This window comes from Musca autumnalis, unplaced genomic scaffold (assembly GCF_047663935.1).
Source record: "Musca autumnalis isolate F117 unplaced genomic scaffold, ASM4766393v1 scaffold_5, whole genome shotgun sequence".
NCBI lineage: Eukaryota > Metazoa > Arthropoda > Insecta > Diptera > Muscidae > Musca > Musca autumnalis.
Window position 1 is genome coordinate 101,067,453 of NW_027412088.1, and position 23,382 is coordinate 101,090,834.

Sequence of the window (23,382 nt, forward strand, 5' to 3'; positions counted from 1 at the left end):
CATCAACTTGGATACAGATATTATATAATCTGTTTAGTGTTCTGGCGTTTCTTATAAATTATTCATATTGGTTTATTATTTCTTAGAGACTTTCGATAATATTCTAAAACTTTTTAGCAGTTTTGGCTTTTGTTTTTAGCTATCAACAAATCTAAGTAATATTAAAATTATGCATGGTTATGGTGATAATCATCCAAATTTATTTACCGCTTCTTTATTTTGTTTTTTTTTACCAAACGTTTTCTATCAAAACTTGACGTAAGCCCAAATTCGTCATTGACTGACAGAAGGAAAAAACTCTCATCAGTTTCTTTGTGTAAATTTGATTGATGGTAAATTTTAATGATCAAAATTGCAGACATTGAGGCGTAAGCAGATGCTTGCTTATTTTAGTTACTTTTAATTTCATTCACTGGAAATTCATCATAAGCAGTACGTTTGTGTCTTAAATCTTTCGTTGCTATTTTCTTTTTGCTTTGTATCAGGAAAGTAAAATTTCACCATCACTTTTTTTAAGAGAGAAATCGTGATTGTGAATCTAAAATTATGGGGAAAATTCCTCCCAAGAAAAAAGGGAAGAGTTTCTTTTATTAAATATTAAAACAAGTTTTTCGATTACGTTTGTGAGTTTGGCCTCTAAAAAGCTGCTAAACTGTTGTGGCAAATGTCGACCTTTGTAAACCCTGTTAATTAGAAGACATTAACCAAGCAGACAGTCAAAAAACGAAAAAAGTATTAAAATAACATTAAAACACACACATACACTTACATCTCAAAATCACTTTGTCAGGTGAATAAAAAAGCCATGGCTCTTAAGAGACTAAGATACTTAAAATATTGATGTTTGGGGTTCTGGGGCTATTGTCTTATTTTTATTTCGTTGTTTTTTTTTTGCTCGTTTCAGTCTGGTCTTATTTATTTGCTGACCGAACGTCATTAACGTTGTCATTGTCATCTATTGACCGCAAATATCATTGTATAAGTTCATTCTTTGGCTTGTTCTCAGCCGGTATATGGTTTTTTGCAAACCACCACTTAAAGCTTTTTGTATATTATGGGGTGTAGCATTTGTTGTGGTCTGTTCGATGTGTATGTCTGTCTGGGTATTTGGGTATTTTGGACTTGTTTTGTGGCAAGTCTGGTTAAACGACAACATAAATAGTGTTTACTTAAGTTGGTCGAGTTATGTTTTGTGTGCCATGCTTGCCGGAGTGCCTGATGCTTCTTTGTAGCATTGCCTCACTTAATGTCTGCCATCTTCCTTGACTTGACCAAAATATTTATGTGTGCTTACTGGGGTAAGAGAGTGTTAGTGGGGTTGCGAGTGTGCTGTTAATAGCGATTTTGTCCATGATCCGTCAGTCATTCAACGATTTACCATGGGACTGGTCTGTGTGTTCATGATCTTATGTACCTGAAGTTAATGTGTGGGGCACAGTGTGTTGATGAAACAAAATAATTAAATAAATAATGATTTATTTTAGGAGAAGACGTAGTTAAAGAAACACGATATTCCAAAAGCACGATATATCAAAATCACGATATGACAAAAGCCTGAGTATTGATGGCATCTCTACAATTCCGTTCAAACTTGGATGTAAAGATAAGTTTCCATTGATTGAGCTAAATGTGGAATCAAGGACTGCCACCCAGAAAACGTGGATTTTTAAAGAATATTAATTACTCAACCATCATTGGCATAGAACACATAGATTTAAAAAAAAAATTCTCAACCACAATTGGCCCAGAAAACGTGGATTTTTTAAAGAATTTTTCTCAACCACCATTGGCCCAGAAAACGGGGATTTTGTAAAGAATTTTTCTCAAACACCATTGGTTAGAAAATGTGAATTTTTATAGAATTTTTCTGAACCAAAATTGGCCTAGAAAACCTGGATTTGTTAAGGAATTTTTCTCAACCACCATCAACCTAGAAAACGGGGATTTTTTAAAGAATTTTTGTCAGTCACCATTGGCCCAGAAAACGTGGATTTTTTAAAGAATTTTTCTCAGTCACCATTGGCCCAGAAAACCTGGATTTTTTAAAGAATTTTTCTGAACCACAAATGGCCTAGAAAATGTGGATTTTTTAAAGAATTTTTCTCAGTCACCATTAGCCCAGAAAACGTGGAGTTTTTAAAGAATTTTTTTCAACCACCATTATCCCAGAAAAGGTGGATTTTTTAAAGAATTTTTCTCAACCACCTTTGGCTCCGAAAACGTGAATTTTTTAAAGAATTTTTTTTTCAACCACCATTAGCCCAGAAAAGGTGGATTTTTTAAAGAATTTTTCTCAACCACCATTGGCTCCGAAAACGTGGATTTTTTAAAGAATTTTTTTCAACCACCATTAGCCCAGAAAACGTGGATTTTTAAAGAATTTTTTTTCAACCACCATTAGCCCAGAAAACGTGGATTTTTTAAAGAATTTTTTTCAACCACCATTAGCCCAGAAAAGGGGGATTTTTTTCAACCACCATTAGCCCAGAAAACGTGGATTTTTTAAAGAATTTTTTTCAACCACCATTAGCCCAGAAAACGTGGATTTTTTAAAGAATTTTTTTTTTCAACCACCATTAGCCCAGAAAACGTGGATTTTTTAAAGAATTTTTTTTTTTCAACCACCATTAGCCCAGAAAAGGTGGATTTTTTAAAGAATTTTTCTCAACCACCTTTGGCTCCGTAAACGTGAATTTTTTAAAGAATTTTTTTCAACCATCATTAGCCCAGAAATGGTGGATTTTTAAAGAATTTTTCTCAACCACCATTGGCTCCGAAAACTTGGATTTTTTAAAGATTTTTTTCAACCACCATTAGCCCAGAAAACGTGGATTTTTTAAAGATTTTTTTTCAACCACCATTAGCCCAGAAAACGTGGATTTTTTAAAGAATTTTTTTCAACCACCATTAGCCCAGAAAACGTGGATTTTTTAAAGATTTTTTTTCAACCACCATTAGCCCAGAAAACGTGGATTTTTTAAAGAATTTTTTTCAACACCATTAGCCCAGAAAACGTGGATTTTTTAAAGAATTTTTTTCAACCACCCTTGGCCCAGAAAATGTGAATTTTTTAAAGAATTTTTTTCGACCACCATTGAAAACGTTGATTTTTTAAAGAATTTTTCTCAACCACCATTGGCCCAGAAAACGTGGATTTTTTAAAGAAGTTTTCTCAACCACCATTGAGAACGTGGATTTTTTAAAGAAGTTTTCTCAACCACCATTGAAAAAGTGGATTTTTTAAAGAAGTTTTCTCAACCACCATTGGCCCAGAAAACGTGGATTTTTTAAAGAAGTTTTCTCAACCACCATTGAAAACGTGGATTTTTTAAAGAATTTTTCTCAACCACCATTGAAAACCTGGATTTTTTAAAGAATTTTTCTCAACCACCATTGAGAACGTGGATTTTTTAAAGAATTTTTCTCAACCACCATGGGCCCAGAAAACGTGGTTTTTTTAAAAAAATTTTCTCAACCACCATTGGCCCAGAAAACGTGGATTTTTTATAGTGTTTTTCTCAACCACCATTGACCCAGAAAACGTGGATTTTTTAAAGATTTTTTCTCAGCAAACATTGGCCTAGAAAACGTGGATGTTTTAAAGAATTTTTCCCAACCACCATTGGCCTAGAAAACATGGATTTTTTAAAGAATTTTTCCCAACCACCATTGGCCTAGAAAACGTGAATTCTTTAAAAGATTTTTTGAGGATTTTTTCTCAACAACAATTGTTGTAGAAAACGTGGATTTTTTGAATAATTTTGCTCAACCACCTTTGGTCTAGAAAAGGTGGATTTTTTTAAATAATTTTTTTCAACCATCTTTGGTCTAGAATAGGTGGATTTTTTAAAGAATTTTTCAACACAACCAGTTTAAGGTAATTCACTGATTGTGTTGAAATTTGAAAGGCGGTTATTCGTTGTGCATGACTATAGTACAATATTTTTTCTTTTGCTACGTGGAAGGCAATACTTCCTGAGATATGTTCCAATATTTAGAGCAACTCCTACATGCACCTCTCGCACTAAAGTTTTTTGTAGTCTTTTTAAATTTAGTCTCCATACTTCTGTCGACAATTGCCCAACTGTTACAAAAACCACGCTCATGTGATATTCTTGCAATATAAGATGAATTTCGACCTTTCGAACCACTGTTCCATATTATTAATACTTGTTCTTCATTTTTCTCCATTTCATGCTGTTTTTTCATTCTCTGTGACTCAGAACGATGATGATTACTGTTGCCTAATAAGTTTAGATGACTTTGGGTTTGTTCGATTTGTTTGTATGTCTGTCCGTCCGTCTGTCTGCCATACTTTAAGTCTTTTGCCAATTGTCAGTCAGTCGGTTGTTACTGTTGTTGATGTTGTCGAGCATTGCTGTGTAACAGCTTTTGATTAAAGCCTCTTCGCGAAGAAGCAGAGTAAATATTTATAATAAGCTGTCCAGTCGATGGTGTTATGAAACAAAGAATTGACGTGTCTGTTACAAACAACAACAGTGAGGAGGCGGTAGCAATGAAATGTGACAAAATTGATGTGGGTTGTAACACAGTCTTGTATTTGTTGTTTGATTAGTTGAATTCCTTTTTATTTGTTTTTTTTTTAAGAAGAGGTGTACTGTTGTTGTTGTTATTTTTTTCATCGATTTCTGTAAAAGGAGTTAAACGAACAAGTCTAGTTTTTAAATGAATCATAAGCTGGTTAATAAAATGGAAGGAACACATTGAAAAATATGGATAGCCAAGTATATAGGAAGTATGAATGTGGGTGTAATACCACTGTAGAATGGTATTTTCAATGAACATATCACTTTACCAGGCTATAAAAATTGTTTACTTAAACCTCTCTTAATTATCTCTATATTTGTGGCGTTTTTAGTTTTCTGAAATAATTTAGAGATTTTTAAATAAACATCAAAACTTGGCGAATATGACGATTTATCGTCATTTTGACGATTTTTGGACCAAAAAAGAAAAAATACGATTTAACGATTTTATGACCTAAAATGGCGATTTTTCACTTAAAACAAAATTACATCAAATAAAACATTAAAACTGCATTTCCATCAATTTTCAAAGATGCTTTCTGACTTTGCAGAGCAAATTGTCAATTTGTATCAGAATAGGCTAAATTTATGACAAAAGTTCTTAAAATAAGTTTAAATCTAATATGTCATTCAAAACGTATAATTCTAATTATATTTGTGTTAAAAACAGCGAGATAAAATCTAGTACTATCTAGTACTATTTTTCTAACTTTGTGGAATAAAAGCGTTCACGTACTCCCAAAAACCACCAAAACTTGGACTTCTCTTTAAACTATAATTGTTCTGAATTACACTCTGCTCTTCTACTTTTTGCTAGAGTATAAACTTGCAGCATGTTTGCTGGCAACTGTTTGGTTGACTTTGACATTTCGGTTTGAGGTTTTGCAATTTGTTGTCATTTTTCAAAATTCATCATATATCATCGGTCTCGTTGCCTTCGTTGTATTACTCCAAACTCTAAAAAGTCGATGTTAAAAGTCAAAAAACATTTTGACGATTTTCAAAATTTAATTGATATTTTTGACGATTTTCGGTTAAAAACTGTCAGCAACGCTGGGTACAAGGCCCAGTCCGAAACATAATGTGCAGGGAAGTGTTACATGCCTGGAAATGTAAGCCAATTAGTCAATAAAATCCAATATATACGAAAATAAAAAAGAAACATCTCAAACACATTACAAATTCTCTGTCTATTCATTCATTAGTCTATTGTAAGTCATATACCAACAAGTAAAAAATAAACAGTCGGTTATGTCGAAACCATAAAAAACAATGGCAGGAGTGGTGAAACTAAATGACTTCCGATTTATTCTGAGATTTTCTGAATACTTGTTAGCAATTTTCCAATTTTTCTAATATTTTCCTAAAAGTTGCACTGGTTTTCTAAAAGTTTTTTTTTAAGAATCTCTGCACATTTGTTCCGGACAATCTTAAAAACCTTCTTTCCGATTTCTAATCGATTTTGTAAGGAATTTTTTGTTTGGTTGTTGTCGAAAAACAAGGTGATTGGTTAACAAATTGGCATATACAATTTTTATTTTTCTAATATAAATGCAACATATAATAATTCAACCTAGCTTCTATCAATCACGAAATGATAACAACAATTTTTTCAGAAAACCTAAAATTTACTTTGTTCTTTTTTAGAATTTCTTTTTAATTAATTTAATTTAGACTGATTTTCTTCACAAAATCTAAATTTTTCACCGAAATTTCCAGAATTTTTTTCCGAATTCGGACCGATATCTCTCAGAAAATCTCAATTTTTCTCCTAATTTTATAAAAATTTACTTCCGAATTCGGATCGAATTTGTCGCGAAACTCTAATATTTTTTTTAGAATTTCCAACTTTTGTACCGAATCGGAAAATTGTTCACAGATTCTGTCCGAATTCGAAACCAAAAAATGTACTGGATACTTTATTTCCAAATTTCCGATATTTCGGTAAAACCCTCAATATACCGAAAATCAAGAGGTACGCTTCTTTGGGGATATAGGAACCTGGGGACCTATACTGATTATCCACTCTCGAATATTTCATAACCCCATGGAAGACTAAATAACAAATTTCAGTCTTTCGGTGGGATGTTGACGTCACAACCTTCAGAATTACGGAAATCGGGAGGTACCCTTCTATGGGGGCTATATCGAAACGTGGACCTATACCGACGAATTTCATTTAGAAAGGCTTTTACCTCCAACAAAGACTAAATACCAAATTTCAGCTAGTTCGGTGGGACAATGAGGCTAAAACCTTCAAAATACCGAAAATCGGGTGGTACCATTCTATTAGGGCTATATGAAGAATTTAATATGGAACGTTTAATACCCCAAATGAAGATCTAATACCAAATTTCAGCCATTTCGGTGGAATATTGAGGCCACAACCTTCAAAATACCGGAAATAGCGAGTTACCGTTCTATGGGGGCTATATGAGGGCATGGACTTATGCCGACAAATTACATATGCAACATTTAATACCCCCAGTGAAGCCCAAATACCAAATTCCAACCATTTCGGTGGATTATTGTGGCCACAACCCTCAAAATACCGAACATCGGGAGCTAAAGTTTTATGGGGACTATATCAAACCGTGGACCCATTTGCAATACCAAACATCCTAGAAGTAATGGAAACTTCTGTACCAAATTACAAAGCTCTATCTTTAAAATTGCGACCTGTATCTTGATTTCAACAGACGGACGGACGGACATGGTTATATCGACTTAGAATTTTACCCTGATCAAGAATATATATACTTTAAGGGTCGCCGCCGAATATTTTGATGTGTTACAAACGGAACGACAAATTTAATTATACCCTCCATATTATGGTGGAGGGTATAATGAAGAGGCGTTAGCCTAAGTACTTTTGGCTTATAACATTTTAAAGAAATAATCCATTTTTTATCATCCTATTGCGAATTCACAAACCATATTCTCTTTTGAGACATGGACGCATAAAGGACAAGGTTAGACGAACAATTTATTAATTAAAATTATTATTTCTCCAACAGCTTAAATATGTTCCAATTTCAACGAAGACATTAATTCACGATTTCTGCGAATATCCAATTAATCTTACTTATTTTCTATGTTTTTTGATTTCTATGGAATCCTATTTTCGAATATCTGAGCTAAAATAACTTCCTTTGTCTTCCAGTTTCAGTTATCTTCATTCGGTTGAGTCACATTTATTTTCGGAAATAAACTTGATTCCCATTATAATTAATTCAAATAATTCAACACAAAGCGAATGAAGAACACTAAAAATACCAACAATCAACATACATATAAAATGCCAAATTAATAAAAGAACAAAAAGAACAACTACAACATTTGGTAACAGAAAATTTGTTTAACTAATTATGATGCACCACCACAATACAAACCAAGCCTGTTTAAAAAGTCTGAAGAGAGTTGAAAACAGTTAAAACTATATAACAACCGCAAAAGCAGCAGCAACAACAAGCAATAAGAACAAAAGTAAAACAACAGTACATTATTATGTTGTTTTTGTTATAATAAAACGGCAACAATACTAACAACAAAAACATGAAGAAAAACAAGTACAACAACAGCAAGAGCAAGTAATAAGCAAAAAATAGCATTGAACATTTGCATAATACTTTATAAACAGTTAAATGCTCTTCATGCATGTCTGACTAACATAGCAGAATTAGCAGCAGCCTCGTCGCACAATCAAGCATTTTGTGTGCCTTCCTTTCCTGTAGCCCCCTCTCTGTCGGCCTTTTCATTTTGAATGTAATCGAAATGGTTTTTGTTAAAATATCTAAATGGTGTGTAAGTGTCTGGCTAACTAACTGACTGACTGACTGAGTAATCATCCTTGTGAATATGGGCTCTGGTGTGTGCGAGGGTCTGTCGGTCTGGTTTATTTTGTTTTTAGCGTGTATTAGCAACTAACATTTTTAGCTGTCAGTAGAGTATTCTATACTGTTTTTAAAACAATTATTATTTAAACAAAATAAATAGAATGCATAGTTGCGAACAGCCTTAATAACAAAATTACAAAGAACTTTAGCCGAAACACCAATTAGTGCTACAAATTAACTGCAAAAAATAATTGTTTTAATTTTATATTAGTTTGGAAAATTTGTTGAAAGAGCTGATTCTGATTTTTAAATAGTTTCAAAAAATGTTCTAAACTACCAATCATTAAAAGTTAGGCGTTTGTTGGGTAAAAATCAGAAAGAGTGGATACAACAAGTAAATAAGTACCAATTGGTTTTGACGACAGTGATATACCCTCAGCCCAGTGGCATAATGAAAGAAGTAAGCTCAAAATAGATTTTGTTTCAAAAATATTACTGTTGTAATGAGTACTACGAGAACTAACCGAAAAAGTTATTTAAAAATAAAAATTCAGCCCGGCTGGGATTCGTACCTAGGTCGCCGCAATCAAACGGAGAATGTTATTGGCGTCTTAGCGTTCTGAACCACAATCAACTTAAATAAAATCTTTCGATATGAAAGACATCCTACAATCAACGATGGAAAAAAACTATCGATTGTAATATGATGTAATATTGATAAATTGATTTCTAGAAAAGAAAGGGGACAAATGACTTTTCTTTGGAAATAAAATAGCTTCAATTTAAAATTCTCAAATGCAAATTTGCAATTTTGTAAGCTTAAATAGCGGCTCCAAATGACGAGTATTATCTAGCAACAACAACATCTAATATGCCTGATGGTGTTAACCTAACCAGTTAACGAAACAATCGTCGCTTAGGGGTTGATGTGTATGTAGGACTTCGCTAGATATCAATTTTTCAATGTAATCTCCTTAGGTCATATAGCTCGATTAATTAATTAAAATCTCACAAATAATGACCTTCGCCCTAAAAAGGCAAAACCTAAAAATAAGCAAGTTTAAAATTTATTCTATCGTAATTTTCAAAGAGATCCCAGTCTTGTCCATAAATTGTACACTTGTAAAAAATTTTTAAAAATTTGTATGATAGGGTTCTGATGGAGGGCACAGTGGATCAACTTGTATGGGGAAAGTGGTCAAAAATATTTCCAGTGCAAATATCAAGCTAATGCGCTGGTTACCGCTTTGTGCTGCTGCTGACCATATTCTTTTTGTAGATATTTTTGAACGATCCTCGAACAATCATTAAACTGCACTTACGAAAAAATATTGAACTTTTCGAGGGAATATATTCGGGTACATATTTTTCAATATACCCCCGCAAACGTTTTAAGGACCATGATTTGCGACTCTGCTCCTGGAATATCCGCACCCTTCACTGAGTAGGTGCAGTTTGCGCACTGGCTGATGTACCAACGATAGCTTGAAAACGAATGGATCGATCTTCATATATTTTGGTGAGCTTATTAAATACCTTAAATCTTGTCTCTAAACGAGACCGATTTTTTTTAATTTTTTTGCTCGATTTTTGTACACAATGCCGTAATTTTTTTCGTTAAACTCGAAATTTTGACTTTGACAGTTCACATTTCTTTTTTAAATAGATTTTTAAAATTCTGTTTCGTTTAAGACAAGATTATTATGCTCTTAAAATGACCACAAGAATATATGAAGATAGGCCCATTCGTTTTCGAGCTATGCATTATTTTTTAACAACAAAATTCCAAAGGTAGTTTGAGTTATGGTCATTCAGATGCGGTTTCTGAAACTACAATGTTCATAGATGAGAAAAATCAAAAAAAAAAAAAATTAATAATAATAATAATAATAATAATAATAAAAAAACGCCGGAGGGATTGTCAAATAAATCGCAGTCAAAGGTTTTCACGATTTTGCTTGGAAACCGCAAGCCCTAGAAAAATGGGATCAAAGAAAATGTTGTAGCCGTGAAAATTCTCTACAAGATTTACATAAATGGTATTTTCGTAGGTTTTACCATTTTTGAGATATAGAAGTTCAAATTGGGACAATGTACTGACTGTATGGACTCCTACAAAAAATTGTCATGCAGGGTGCACCTTAAACAACTTTGAATGAAACCCGCTTACACCTGCGAAGTTTTCGCGGATTCTGAAAGATGAGATAAATCCAAAAACAAGAAAAAATCGATGGAGGGATTTTTAAATAAATCGGTCAAAGTTCACATTTTTAGGTTTATTTTAAGTTTTCGCGATTTTGCTTGGCAACCGCAAGTTCTATCGAAATGGGGTTAAAATTTTGTAGCTGTGAAAATTCTTTAGAGGATTGACCGTTATGATTTGTTCCTAGGTTTTATCATTTTTGAGATATATAGATGTTCAGGTCACGTTTTTAGGGTTTTATACCCTCAGCATTTTTGCTAACGAGGGTATATGCACTTTCATACGGGCAAAATGTGCCTCAACGAAATAATGGTTTTGGACCCCAAGTATGTTTGGACGAAATCCGTTTCAGACAATTTGGAGTTAATTTAGCTATGTCCGTCCGTCTGTCTGTCTGACTGGCTGGAGCGCACGATAACTCTCGAATGGATCAACTGATTCGGTCCAAAATTTTACTTTCGTAATATTTTGACCAAACTTAGTTTCAGTTCGAATATGGGCTATATCGGTCCACTCCTTCCGGTACCTCCCCCACAAAAGTTCGAAAATGTTCGGAAAATTTGTGCGCACGATAACTCTTGAAGGAAGTAACCGATTTGATCCATACTTTGCACATCGTAAAATTTCTACCAGGCTTAGATGAGGTTCCAATATGGACTCAATCGGTCTACTCCTTCGGGTATCTCCCACACAAAATTTCGGATAAGTTCAGATTAGGACCTGCTCTCGAATCGATTTGATTTTTGCTGCAGCAACATGTATTCACTGCACCCCATACGGCCGTACAAGTTTCATCAGGGGCAAGTCCATACTTCCTGAGAAAATAGCCTGAAAGATGCAAAAAGCCCCTATGACACCGTGTGTAGTGGTTGGAGCGCAATATAACTCTCGAACGGATCTGCCGATTCGTTCCAAAATTTGGCCTTCGTAATATTTTGTGCAAATTTAGTTTACGAATCACTTTAGTTTCTGCTGAAGCAACTTGCATTTGCTGCCCCAGTTACGACAGTAAAAGTTTTTAAAAGGGCAAGTCCATACTTCTTGAGAAAACAGCCCGAAAGTTTTAAAAACCCCCTATGCCAACATTTGTAGTGGCTGGAGAGCTCGAACCGAATACTGCGTTCGTCCACACTTAGGATATTGTAATATTTCTTCGAATATTAGATGAAATTCGAAGGTGGCGCTTATAGGTCCACTCCTTCCGGTACCTCCCCCACAAAAGTTCGAAAATATTCGCTAAAATGGTACGCGCGATTTCTCATAGACGTAGCAACCAATTTGGTCCACACTTTGGATCTCTGTCCAATCCTTGTGGTACCACCCACACAAATGTTCATCATTTTTGTGTGGTTAAGGGTCTATTCGAGGATCCTTTGGACAGTTTTACCGAAGGTTTTCCTAGTGGCCCTGTTTACAGTGATATTATATTTTTTCGTAGGCTAGTGTGATAAAAAAGCTCTATCTATCGATGTCCCCGCAAATTTTTCAGCTTTAGTCCTATCCATACTTTTGTCGGTGCATACGCCCAACATTTTGAAAACACCCCTAAATACATAAGTTTTCTTTGGAAAAAAAGTATTTCAATCCACACAGGCTGAGGGTATATCTCTGTCAGCAAAGCCGACTGATACTTTTTTACTTGTTTTGTTAGGTTTTCACGATTTGCTTGAAAAAGGAAAGTCTTATCGAAATGGGACTAGAGAAATTTTATAGCTTTGAAAATTCTCTATAAGATTGGTTTTCGTAATTTTTTTCTAGGTAGTACCATTTTTGAGATATATAAGTTTAAGTTGGGAAATTGCAGTCATGACCTTGTTTTGAAAGGAGACGATACAGTCAGTGCATTGTCCCAATTCGAACTTCTGTATCTCAAATCTAGTAAAACCAACGAAAATAACATTAAAGTCAATCATAGTAGAGAATTTTCACTGCTGCAACATTTGCTCTAGTCCCATTTCGATAGGGCTTGCGCTTTCTAAACAAAATCGTGAAAACCTTAAAAAGCTCTAAAAATGTGAACTTTGACCGCGATTCATTTGAAACAGAACAGATAGAACAAACATACCCCGACCAACTGACCCACATGTTGTAAGGCGACACTCTTTGTCCCCATTAAAAATTGTAATCAATTTTGTATGGAGGTCAGGTTCCCACTAGAATAAAAAGATTAATTTTTATGGTGATCGTGATATACAAGGGCTGAACGATAATTAATAATTATCTGGCCTAACAATGAAAAACGCGAATATTTACCATCAAATAAGATTTTATTGTTTTCTTAAGTAATCTCCAGCATTAATTATACACGTTTACGTGCGCTCAAACCTATTGGCGAAGCACTTTTTCCATTCCGATTGAGGCACCTCCAAAACATGGTTTTTGAACGCTTTTACAGCATTTTCAGGCAACAAAAATCGTTGACCACGCCTTTTTTGTTCTTGATTTTATGCTCAATTTCTTTGAACCACTTCACAGGAGCCTTTTTCTGAGCGATTGTCCAATTTTGCTGGATCTAAGAGAAAAATCAATTTTTGCGGCCAGGTGTAATATCGAATGTTAGTTGGTGGAAGAAATGCCCAAGGATGCCTCTATCTCACGGTATTTAACCTGGCGATCTCACATTATCCGTTCATGTACGGCATATTTTTTTCTGGTACAAGGATCGATTTTGGGTGATCTTCACGACCTTCGGTTTTTGGCAAGTGCGGACCACGGTTGAATTCATTAATCCATAGTCCTATAGGATTGTCCTTTATCGACATACAAAGATTTAATTTGATTGATACACTCTTGCGGTGATTATCCACGTCGAAAGTTGTGAAAAATTCTGTCCTGAGTATGTCATGGCCTAGGCCAGGTAGTTTTCGTGCAGCCCTCGTATATAGGTATACTAGCAAAGTGCCCGCTACTTCGTATGCGTTAAATATACAAAACAAATAAACAATATATAATATAGAATGGTGGAAACATTTTGTGTACTAATACGTACCACTTTTGTTCGATTTTCGTCACGCCTACACATCAAGAGCAATCCACATTTTTTGAAATAGTTTAATTGAGGTTCTCAGCGCAAATACGGCCTAACCCAACAACCGCCATCCTCATTTCCAGCACTATCTGTTCCCCCAGAACCAATTATAGAACTATTTAGTAGTTTACATGTAAATAGATAAATACAAACCTCCTCCTATTATTTCAAAATTCCCTTTACACAATAACAAATTGTACCAAATCCTTATTTACAACTTTTCGTATATTTATGGCACATATTTCTTAAATCGGACGTTATAAGCAAATGGTAACAGTAATCTTAATTCCAAATCTCATGAATCCAGATCTATCCGTTCATACAATACAAAATTGTACCATACATGGAACCATTTCGTACCCCTAAGTGTACCTAATTCCACATATTAGGATTCGAGCGCTATAATTTCACCCAAATCCTAATTGTACAAAATGTAGTACTTTTTGTAAGCATAAGTACGCATTTCCAAAACTACGTACGCATTTCCAAAACTAAGTACGCATTTCCAAAACTAACCCCAACAGTAATATTAACTCCAAAATTCAAGATTCTAGCTCTAATCGTTCGCTCAAATCCAAGTTGTACCAAATATAGTACCGTTTAGTACTTTTCGTACATATAAGTACGAATTACCAAAACTTTCTCAATCCTACACCCCAACAGTAATCTTAATTCCAAACTTCAAGATTCCAGCTCTAGCCGTTCGCTCAAATCCAAATTGAACCAAATTTAGTACTTTTCGTACTCATAAGTACGAATTTCCAAAACTACTTCCATATCTCAATCCTACACTCCAACAGTAATATTAATTCCAAATTTCTTGATTCTAGCTCTACCCGTTCGCTCAAATCCAAGTTGTACCAAATTTAGTACCGTTTAATAGTTTTCGTACATATAAGTACGAATTTCCAAAACTTCTTCAATCCTACACCCCAACAGTAATCTTAATTCAAAACTTCAAGATTCCAGCTCTAGCCTTTCGCTCAAATCCAAATTGTACCAAATTTAGTACTTTTCGTACTCATAAGTACGAATTTCAAAAACTACTTCCATATCTCAATCCTACACTCCAACAGTAATCTTAATTCCAAATTTCTTGATTCCAACTCTATCCGTTCGCTCAAATCCAAATTGTACCAAATTTAGTACTATTTAGTACTTTTCCTACCCATAACTAAAAATTTCCAAAATTTTATCAATCCTACAATTCAACAGGTATTTTAATTCCAAACTTGAGGATGACAGCTACATCCGATCACCAAAATCCAAATTGTACCAAATTTAGTACCATTTAGTACTTTTCGTACCCATAAGTACAAATTTTCAAAACTACCTCAGTGCTATGTTCAAACAATAAGCTTAATTCCGAATTTCAGGATTCCAAATGTATCAGATCACCCAAATCCAAATTGTACCAAATTTGGTACCATTTAGTACTTTTCGTTGCCATAAGCACGAATTTCCAAAAGTATCCCAATCCCACACTCCAATAGTAATCTTAATTCCAAATTTCACTATTCCAGCTCTATCCGATCACTTAAATTCATATTGTACCAAATTTGGTACCATTTAGTGCTTTTCGTACCCAAAAGTACGAATTTCCAAAATACCTCTATCCTACACCCCGACTGTAATCCTAATTCCAAATTTCAGGATTCCAGCTCCATCCGTTCCCCCAAATCCAAATTGTACCTTATTTGGTACTATTTAGTACCTTTCGTACCCATATGTACGAATTTCGAAAACTACCTCCATATCTCAAACCTACGCTCCAACAGTAATAGTAATTCCAAATTTCAGAATTCCAACTTTATCGGTTCGCCCAAATTCAAATTGTACCAAATTTAGTACCATTTATACACATTTTCAAAACCACCTCCTTATATCAACTCATCTTCTAAACCTTGATTTTCATTCCAAATTTCAAGATTTTAGATCTATCCGTTCACGTAATACCAAATAGTACTAAATTTAGTAACTTTTAGTACTTTTCGTACACTTATAGTTCGAATTTCCAAAAACCATTTGGTACACCTTTCTAACTCTCCATCAGTGAACCACATTCCAAATTTCAGAATTCTAGCTCTACGCGTTTGCCTAATACAAAGGGTACCATATTTAGTACCTTTTAGTACTTTTAGTACAGTTCTAGTTCGAATTTCCAAAAATCCAGCCTTATCCGACACCTTCGGACCAAGAGTGACCCTCACCCAAAATTTCAAGATTCTAGCTTTAGCCGTTTAGTCTGGGCGTTGATTATCAGTCATTCAGTCAGTCAGTGAGTCAGTGAATCAGTGAGTCAGTGAGTCATCATTACTGAACTCTTTTATAAGTATAGATAGGCCGATTTTGTAGCTGCTCTGTGGGTCGCAATGATAGTCTAATCGGCGCGAAATTTTATGTTGGCATTGGGTTTTCGACAAAGAAGAAGCTTGCAATTTAACATGATGATCAGATAATATTGGTAAAGTTTTTAACACAAGACTTTATCTCTTTTTTTTTTGTTTTGTTTATTGTTGAAGATTCAATCTCATTTTCGATTGTTTGAGTGGAGTATTCTCATTCATATGAGAATACTAGACACTTAAAGAGTTCGGTTTTTCGCTAAAAAGGCATCATTTCAAAAACTGAGAAGCCAATTGATAATTCCCTTCGCCGGGATGAAATCATGATATTGGTAGCGATCAGTAAAATTTTGCAACACTGTCGGTTCGTTTTGAAAAACATTACTCTCTGTAATAGAGGGTAATAAATGAAGTTGAGCCAATGGGGGAATACTCCACTCAAACAATCGAAAACAAGACTTTATCTTTATCTATTTATGCTTATTATGCTGTTGTACGTGGTCACATAACACAGTTACAGCATATTATATACAGGGATCCCATAGTTTAAATTGTGTATGGTGTAACCATAATAACGCTGGAGGACGTGATTTTCGGTATTTTTACGACTTTATTTTAGCTAAATTTTTTGACGGCACTACCTGTAATTTGACTCTTCAGATTCCTAGTGGCCACAAAACTTCTCTACCAAAATTTTTCGATATAGGTCCATGTTTTGGTATAGCCCCCATATAACGGTACGTCCCAATTTTCGGTATTTTGAGGATGTTAGCTATAATTTTCAACGACTGTGTTTAGCTTCATTTGTTGATCGGACTATCTGTAGTTTGTCACTTGAAGTTCCCAGTGGTCACAAAACTTCTACGCCAAAAATTGTCAACATAGGTCTACACTTTGATCTAGGCCCATATAAACGTGCCGCCGATTGAAGGCATTTTTTCTAAAACCTATTGTCAATAGAATATTCGGATCATAACGAATATTAGAGAAGATCCTTGAAAAACAAATCGACAAATACCATGTGCAAGACTATAAAGTTAGGTATTCCTGCAAAATGAATAAGAATTCAAAAAAACAACATTACGATAAGTCGTTCAAAGCGAGCCGTAAAGGCCACCTTTGAAAAAATTTAAAAATGAGTCTATCAATATGTCGTCGGTGTCATGTTCCATTTTTTAATGTGTTTCTACATTTGTAAGTTATTAAAATATTAATTAGATACGCTTTCGAGTCGAAAAGTGTATATCTCGCAAACTAGAGCAGATAAAGAAGAACCGTAAGAAAGATCATACGCGAAAACCCTAGAAACACCCATATCTCAAAAAGTCAAAAATGGCGTTTGGAGCGTATGGACCATGTTGAAGATGATATTAAAAAATATGAAATCAAAAATTGGAGAAGTAAAGTAGAAGAACGGTGCATTTGGAAATGTATTTGTAGTTCGGCCTATTGAACAAAACGTTCTGTTTAGAATAAGAGCCATCAAAGTAAGTACCATTTAATATTTGCACAACATTCAGCATGATTTCGTATCGGTATTGTCTATAACATTTTAATCGCATTAACATCAAAATCCTGATTTGATTCAAAATCATTATCTACAATGCCGACAAATACATAAGTCGTTGATCATCTGCATGTAGAATAGAGTACACAGTCAATAAACAACGTAAACACAACTTCATTTTTTTAACTGAGTAGTAGCAATACTACAAAGCTTTAAAAAACAAGGTTGCGTTACGTTGCTTTGGCGAATGACATCATAATTCATTGAATCGAGCACATCGAACAGCAAAATAGCAAAGCAGATCGGCAATCGGAAACACGACAATACGAACAAAAAACACAATAACCAGAAATACGACAAAACAGAAAAAAAACTTGTAAAAAATGAGAGCAAAACTTGTCAGCTAAGCGCTAAATGGTGATAAATTATTTAGATGCTGTGCAAAACAAGATTGACATAGATTTCGAAGAGATATTTTTGAAGCGAAACAAAAAACTACAGAAGAAAAAATAAAATAAACACTTACCTTTTGCTTCTGATAATCCATTGAGAAGTGTTAATCCAATTATGGAAAGACTTAGGAGAATTTTCCCAAAATTTTTATTACTCATATTTGAACTAAATTGCGTAAAAAAACAATAGAAAAAATAGACAAAAATTAAAAACAACACACTGTGAATTAAACACCAAATACAAAAAACACACAGAGAAAATAATTAACACAAAATCTGTGATTTGTTTCACTCTCTCATTCGATGGTTTTACATTTTGTGGCTTTTTGGCCAAAATAAATAATTGGTGTTTGGCATATCCCCTTTGTTAAGTTGATTCTTTATGGTATTTGTATTTTTGAATTCGTTATGGCCACGAATTTAACGGAAGCCAGAAAAAACAAAATTCATATTTTATTTCCTGTATAATTTTTGGTTTTGTTGTTGCTTTTTTAAAATTAATTAAAAACTTCTTCTTCAAAATTTTTTGTAATAATTCTTCACTTTACACACATTTATTTGAATTTCTTTTGTTTCTTTGTCGATCTTTTGCTTATTTTGTTACCTCTTTTGTTTGACGTATATTTATTTATTTTTTACGTTTTCGTAATTTTTTTTTTTTAACTTGTTTTTGTTGTTGCTACCCGTTTGTTTCCCGTTGAGATGTTACGTCTACCGTTCGTTTGTTGTTGTCTTTTTGATTTGTGTGTTCTGTTCGAGCGCACCTCCCTAACAAAAGAACACAACACGTCTTTATCCTCAAGCAGTTACACGCCAACTGAATTTTAAAAATTGGCCAGAAAATGTGGCAACAGTTTGATGGATTTGTTGATCACCGTCATGGTGACTATCTCTCTTTTGTTAGTCACAATTAAGCCGGTTTTATTTGTTTTTGGAGAGAGACTCAAACTCAAATGTCTCGCTTTAAACTTGTTTTAATTGCACAGCTGATGTTTGCTGTTTTAGTTTTAAGTGAGTGTTGTCGTGGGTATGGCTTTTCGACTGTGGTGAATTTGGTTGAATTGGCCTAAACGGCAAAGAGAAAACGGGAATACTAAAGAGTTTGCAATTTCTTGTTTAAAATGTAAGAGAAAGACAGTGCTGCTATGATGGATGAATCTGAAGAAAAACGCTAAAAAATACCTTTTATATATTAACACACTTGTGTCTTAAGTCTTTTGTTTTATTGAATGTGTTATTGCTAATTCTAGATAATAGCATTAAATTTGTTATAGTGCTTTACAAGATATCAAAGTACTTACTAGTTAGGCATGTTCCATAAGATGTGTATAGAACAGATGTTCAAATGTGCGACCGTTTAATCTGCTTATCAATCTTGAAATACCATATTTAAGTATTTCTAACTGATGTTCGATCTATAATCTTCCAACGAAGGCTTAATAGAAAATTTCTGTTTCTGGCTGGCTGGTGCGCACGATAACCGATTCAAACAAAATTTTTCACTACGTAATATTTTGCCCAAACTTAGTTTTAGTTTGAAGATGGACTATATCGGTCCACTCCTTCGGGTAGCTCCCCCACAAAAGTTCAAAATTTTCGATAAAATGGTGTGTCTCGAAGGGAGCAATCGTCCAAACTTGCACATCATATTATTTCTTCCAGATATAAATCAAGTTCGAATATCGACTACATCAGTTCACTCCTTCGGGTACCTCCCACTCAAAATTCCGAAAAAGTGCGGCTTAAGATCTCCTCTCTAATAGTTTTGATTTTTGTTGTAACAACTTATATTCGCTGCCCGTATTACGACGGTACAAATCCCTACTTCCTGAGAAAATGCCCGAAAGCTGTAAAAACCCGCTATGGCACCATATGTAGTGGATGGAGCGGTCCAAAATTTGCCAGTCATAATATTTTGCCCAAACTTAAATCAAGTTCTAAGATTGGCCATATCGGTCCACTCCTTTGGGTACTTCCCCCACAAAAGTTCAAAATTTTTCGCTAAAATGCTGCGCACGATAACTCTCGAAGGTATTAACCGATTTGATCTATACGTTGAACATCGTGATATTTCTACGAGACATAAATCAGTTATAATATGGACTATATATGTCAACTCCTTCGGGTACGTCCCACACAAAATTTCGGAAAAGTGCAGTTTAGGGGCTACTCTCAAATCGTTTTGATATTTCTTCAAATATTAGAAAAAAATTCGAAATACCTGGAGGGATTTTTAGATAAATCGCGATCAAAGGTCACATTTGTTTGGTTTTAGGATTTTGTTTGTTTATACCCGTTTATATATAACCGGATTTAACAAACCGACTGGGTTTTAAATGTCAATTCCATTGCTTATATTTCAAACAAATCCTTATAAAGAAGGTTAACCCTGCAAAAAGCTCTAATATAAACAGCATATTATCAGGCTAAAGAAAAAGTTGTAGCAGTGAGAATTCTCTACAACATTTTTCTTAGTCCCATTTCGATAGGACTTGTGGTTTCCATACAAAGTCCTGAAAACCTAAAAAACCCTAAAAATGTGATCTTTGGCCGCGATTTATTAAAAAATCCATCCGGCGATTTTTTATTTTGATTTGTCTCATCTATGATCTTTCTTGTTTCAGAATCCTCCAAAGCTCCTTTCATTTAAAGTTAGTTCAGGCGCACGGGTAACTATAACAATCTCAAGGAGTGATCAAAATTAGTCCAACCTTTGCACATCGTAAATAATCTCAAACTCAAATCAAGTTCGAAGATGGACCATATTAATCCACGTTTTGGAATAGCCCCTAAATAACGGTACCGCCCGATTTCAGGTATTTTGACGTTTTTAGCAACATTTTCAAACTTAAACAAGTAAGCCAAGGCTATAGTCGGACGGAGCCGACCATGTGATACCCTACAACTGTACCACTGGGAATTAGCTTTTCAAAAATCAAAATTTATTTATGGAACAAATAATCTTATTGTAAGAAATAACTTTGTGGATTCTGGTACCGTATCACACCAAGCTTAAATAATAATATAATAATTGTTTCACAAACATCTCAGAAGGGACAAGGGAGACTTCTCTCATATCACTGTCTGAGTGTACACCGATTCATTATGGTTTTATATGTCTGAAATACTCAGAAAATGTCGCAAATCTTACTGAAAGATATTTTGCTACAGTTGAAAATTTGATTTTGCCTGGCTGGGGAATCGTTTTGCAAAAAGGTAGCAAAGCGAGGCATGCCGCAATGTATGCATAAAAATGAAATTAGACAATTAAAACGTTAGGGCACCATAGGAAAATGTGGTTCTCTACACAAAACTCATTATTTATTAAGCAGTAGGCCCGTTATGTAGCAGACACGTTCTGCTTTAATTTGCATCAGGGGGAAGATCAGTAGTTCTATTTCCATATGTAGTCTACTTTGCCGGCATATGCCCTCCAGGAAATAAAATATAGACCAAAAATATTTTTTTTTGTATTTTTCATACAAAAGTAATGGTCCATTTCACCCGGTCAATAATATCAGATCATCATCCAAAATTGTAAGCATCTTCTTCTACCTAAACTTTTAACTCGTGCAAAATTTTGTGACTATTGAGCTATAATTGCGAACTCTAGAGTGTTAATTACTACACTACAAACAAAAAACTGGATATATTAGGTTGTAGCTCTGTTGTCTGATCACGTACATCAACGTAATCGACATCAGTTCAAAGGTCAAGAGATCGTCTTTCAAATATAACTCTTTCAGGAACAAAGATATAAGCTGCATATTAAAAATTTTCACAATTTTCACACAAAAGTTGTGGTCCATTTAACCCTCTAAATATTATCTGATCGCCATTTCATATTGCAAGCTTCTTCTTTGTCATATACTCTTACCTTATTTAAAAATTCGAGGCGATCGGACTATTATTGCGACCTACAGAGCAGCTACAAAATCGGATAAAAATTATGTTTTTGGTCCTTTTCACCGGCTAAATATTTCACGATCATCACCAATCAAAATAGCGATCTATTCTGATGTGAAACCGACCTCCATACCAAATTTCGTAACGATCGGTCCATAATTGCGGCCTGGAGTTTGATTACAATTTATAATGGACAGACGGACGGACGGACACACATCTCAAGATCGCTTTATCTCGCCGAGATATGAAGATTGGTATACCACATTGGGGGTCTCCGACGAATATTTCGCGGTGTTACATGAATTTTTACCAAAACAAACGTATAATACCCTTTCCACATAGTGGTGTAGGGTATAAAAATGTTAGGCATACTTCTATGTTTTACAGCCCCTATATAACAATACCCCCAATTTTAGATATTTGGAAATTCTAATCTACATTTTTGGCCTAAATTGGCTGTAATTTGGCATTAAGGTACCGCCCAATCTAATGTATTCGTTGTTTAGCATTTACGATATAAAGTGGTTAAAATACTTCTCCATCACAAACTGAGGACATAGGCTCACGTTTTGTTATGGCCCCATATAACGGTATCACCGATTTCATGTTTTTTTTTTGAGTTTTTAGCTGACCGAATTAGCTAAAATTTGATATTCCGTGTTCCCAATGGTCAAACCTAATTATTCCATAGTTCAGAATTGTTTATGGTGGATTGTATAAAAAGTTCGGTTGGGCCGAAATTAATGATTTTTTACTTGTTCTTTCTAAAATATTAAGGGAATTTACTTCCAACACCCCTTTTTGTTGCTTTTTCTTTCATGTAGAAGAGTCGTTGTGAGCCTAATTAGTGTCAATTGACCTGAGTAGCAATTTTCCAAGAACTCAAGTGTCGCAAAAATTAAAATTTTAAAAATCGAAAGAACCGTCGCACACTTGTTCAAAATCGTTTGTTTACTGGTCAAAATTCGGTAACTTTTGAAGGGATAAAGATATTTTCATAATTGTTCGACAGATAACACAATCAGCTTTCCAGTCAAATTCGGTCTAGTAGGTGCAGATGAATTCAAGGTCAAAGATAAACTTTTGAGTTTTTTAACACTTTTCATCAAAATATGAGTGTTTTTGTGTTTTTTACACATTCCTATATATTAAAAAATTCAAAAATTCAAATTCCAATTAATATGCCATATAACTACAACAAAATAAATAAAAATTGAAAAAAATTAAAATATAATTTGAAAAAAAATTACAATTTGTTCAAAAAATAAAAAAATACTCCATGGTTTTTCATAAAACTCACATAAAAACTCATATACTTAAAAATTTCGATTTATGTTAAACTAAGGTAATTAAGATGGGAAACGGTATGGAAATACCGGAGTGAAAAGGATCAAAGTCGGGCAGGTCTGACTATATGATACCCTACACCACTGTGAATATGTAAAATATATATGAGAGATATATAAAAATCTTAACGGATTTCACTTTTTACAAATTTCATCAAAATTGGTGTTTGGTGCAGCAAATACGTGAAATCGCCCGAAAATATGTATGGGAG

The 23,382-nt window shown here is 34.2% G+C and overlaps 1 protein-coding gene across 4 annotated transcripts in view; it reads right to left on the reverse strand.

Moving 5' to 3' along the window:
* Positions 1–23,382, reverse strand: part of LOC141405769 (uncharacterized) — a 546,509-nt gene that overhangs the window by 104,364 nt on the left and 418,763 nt on the right. The window contains exons 1-2 of one of the 4 annotated variants that reach the window (XM_073990457.1): positions 18,523–18,878; positions 17,993–18,084 (exon numbers count right to left, since the gene is read on the reverse strand). In XM_073990457.1, the coding sequence (XP_073846558.1) occupies positions 17,993–18,077 (85 nt within the window). In that variant the 5' untranslated portion in view covers positions 18,078–18,084; positions 18,523–18,878. Of the gene's footprint in view, positions 1–17,992; positions 18,085–18,470; positions 18,879–23,382 lie in introns of those variants that run through there. The other 3 variants (XM_073990455.1, XM_073990458.1, XM_073990459.1) reach the window with 3 other exon arrangements.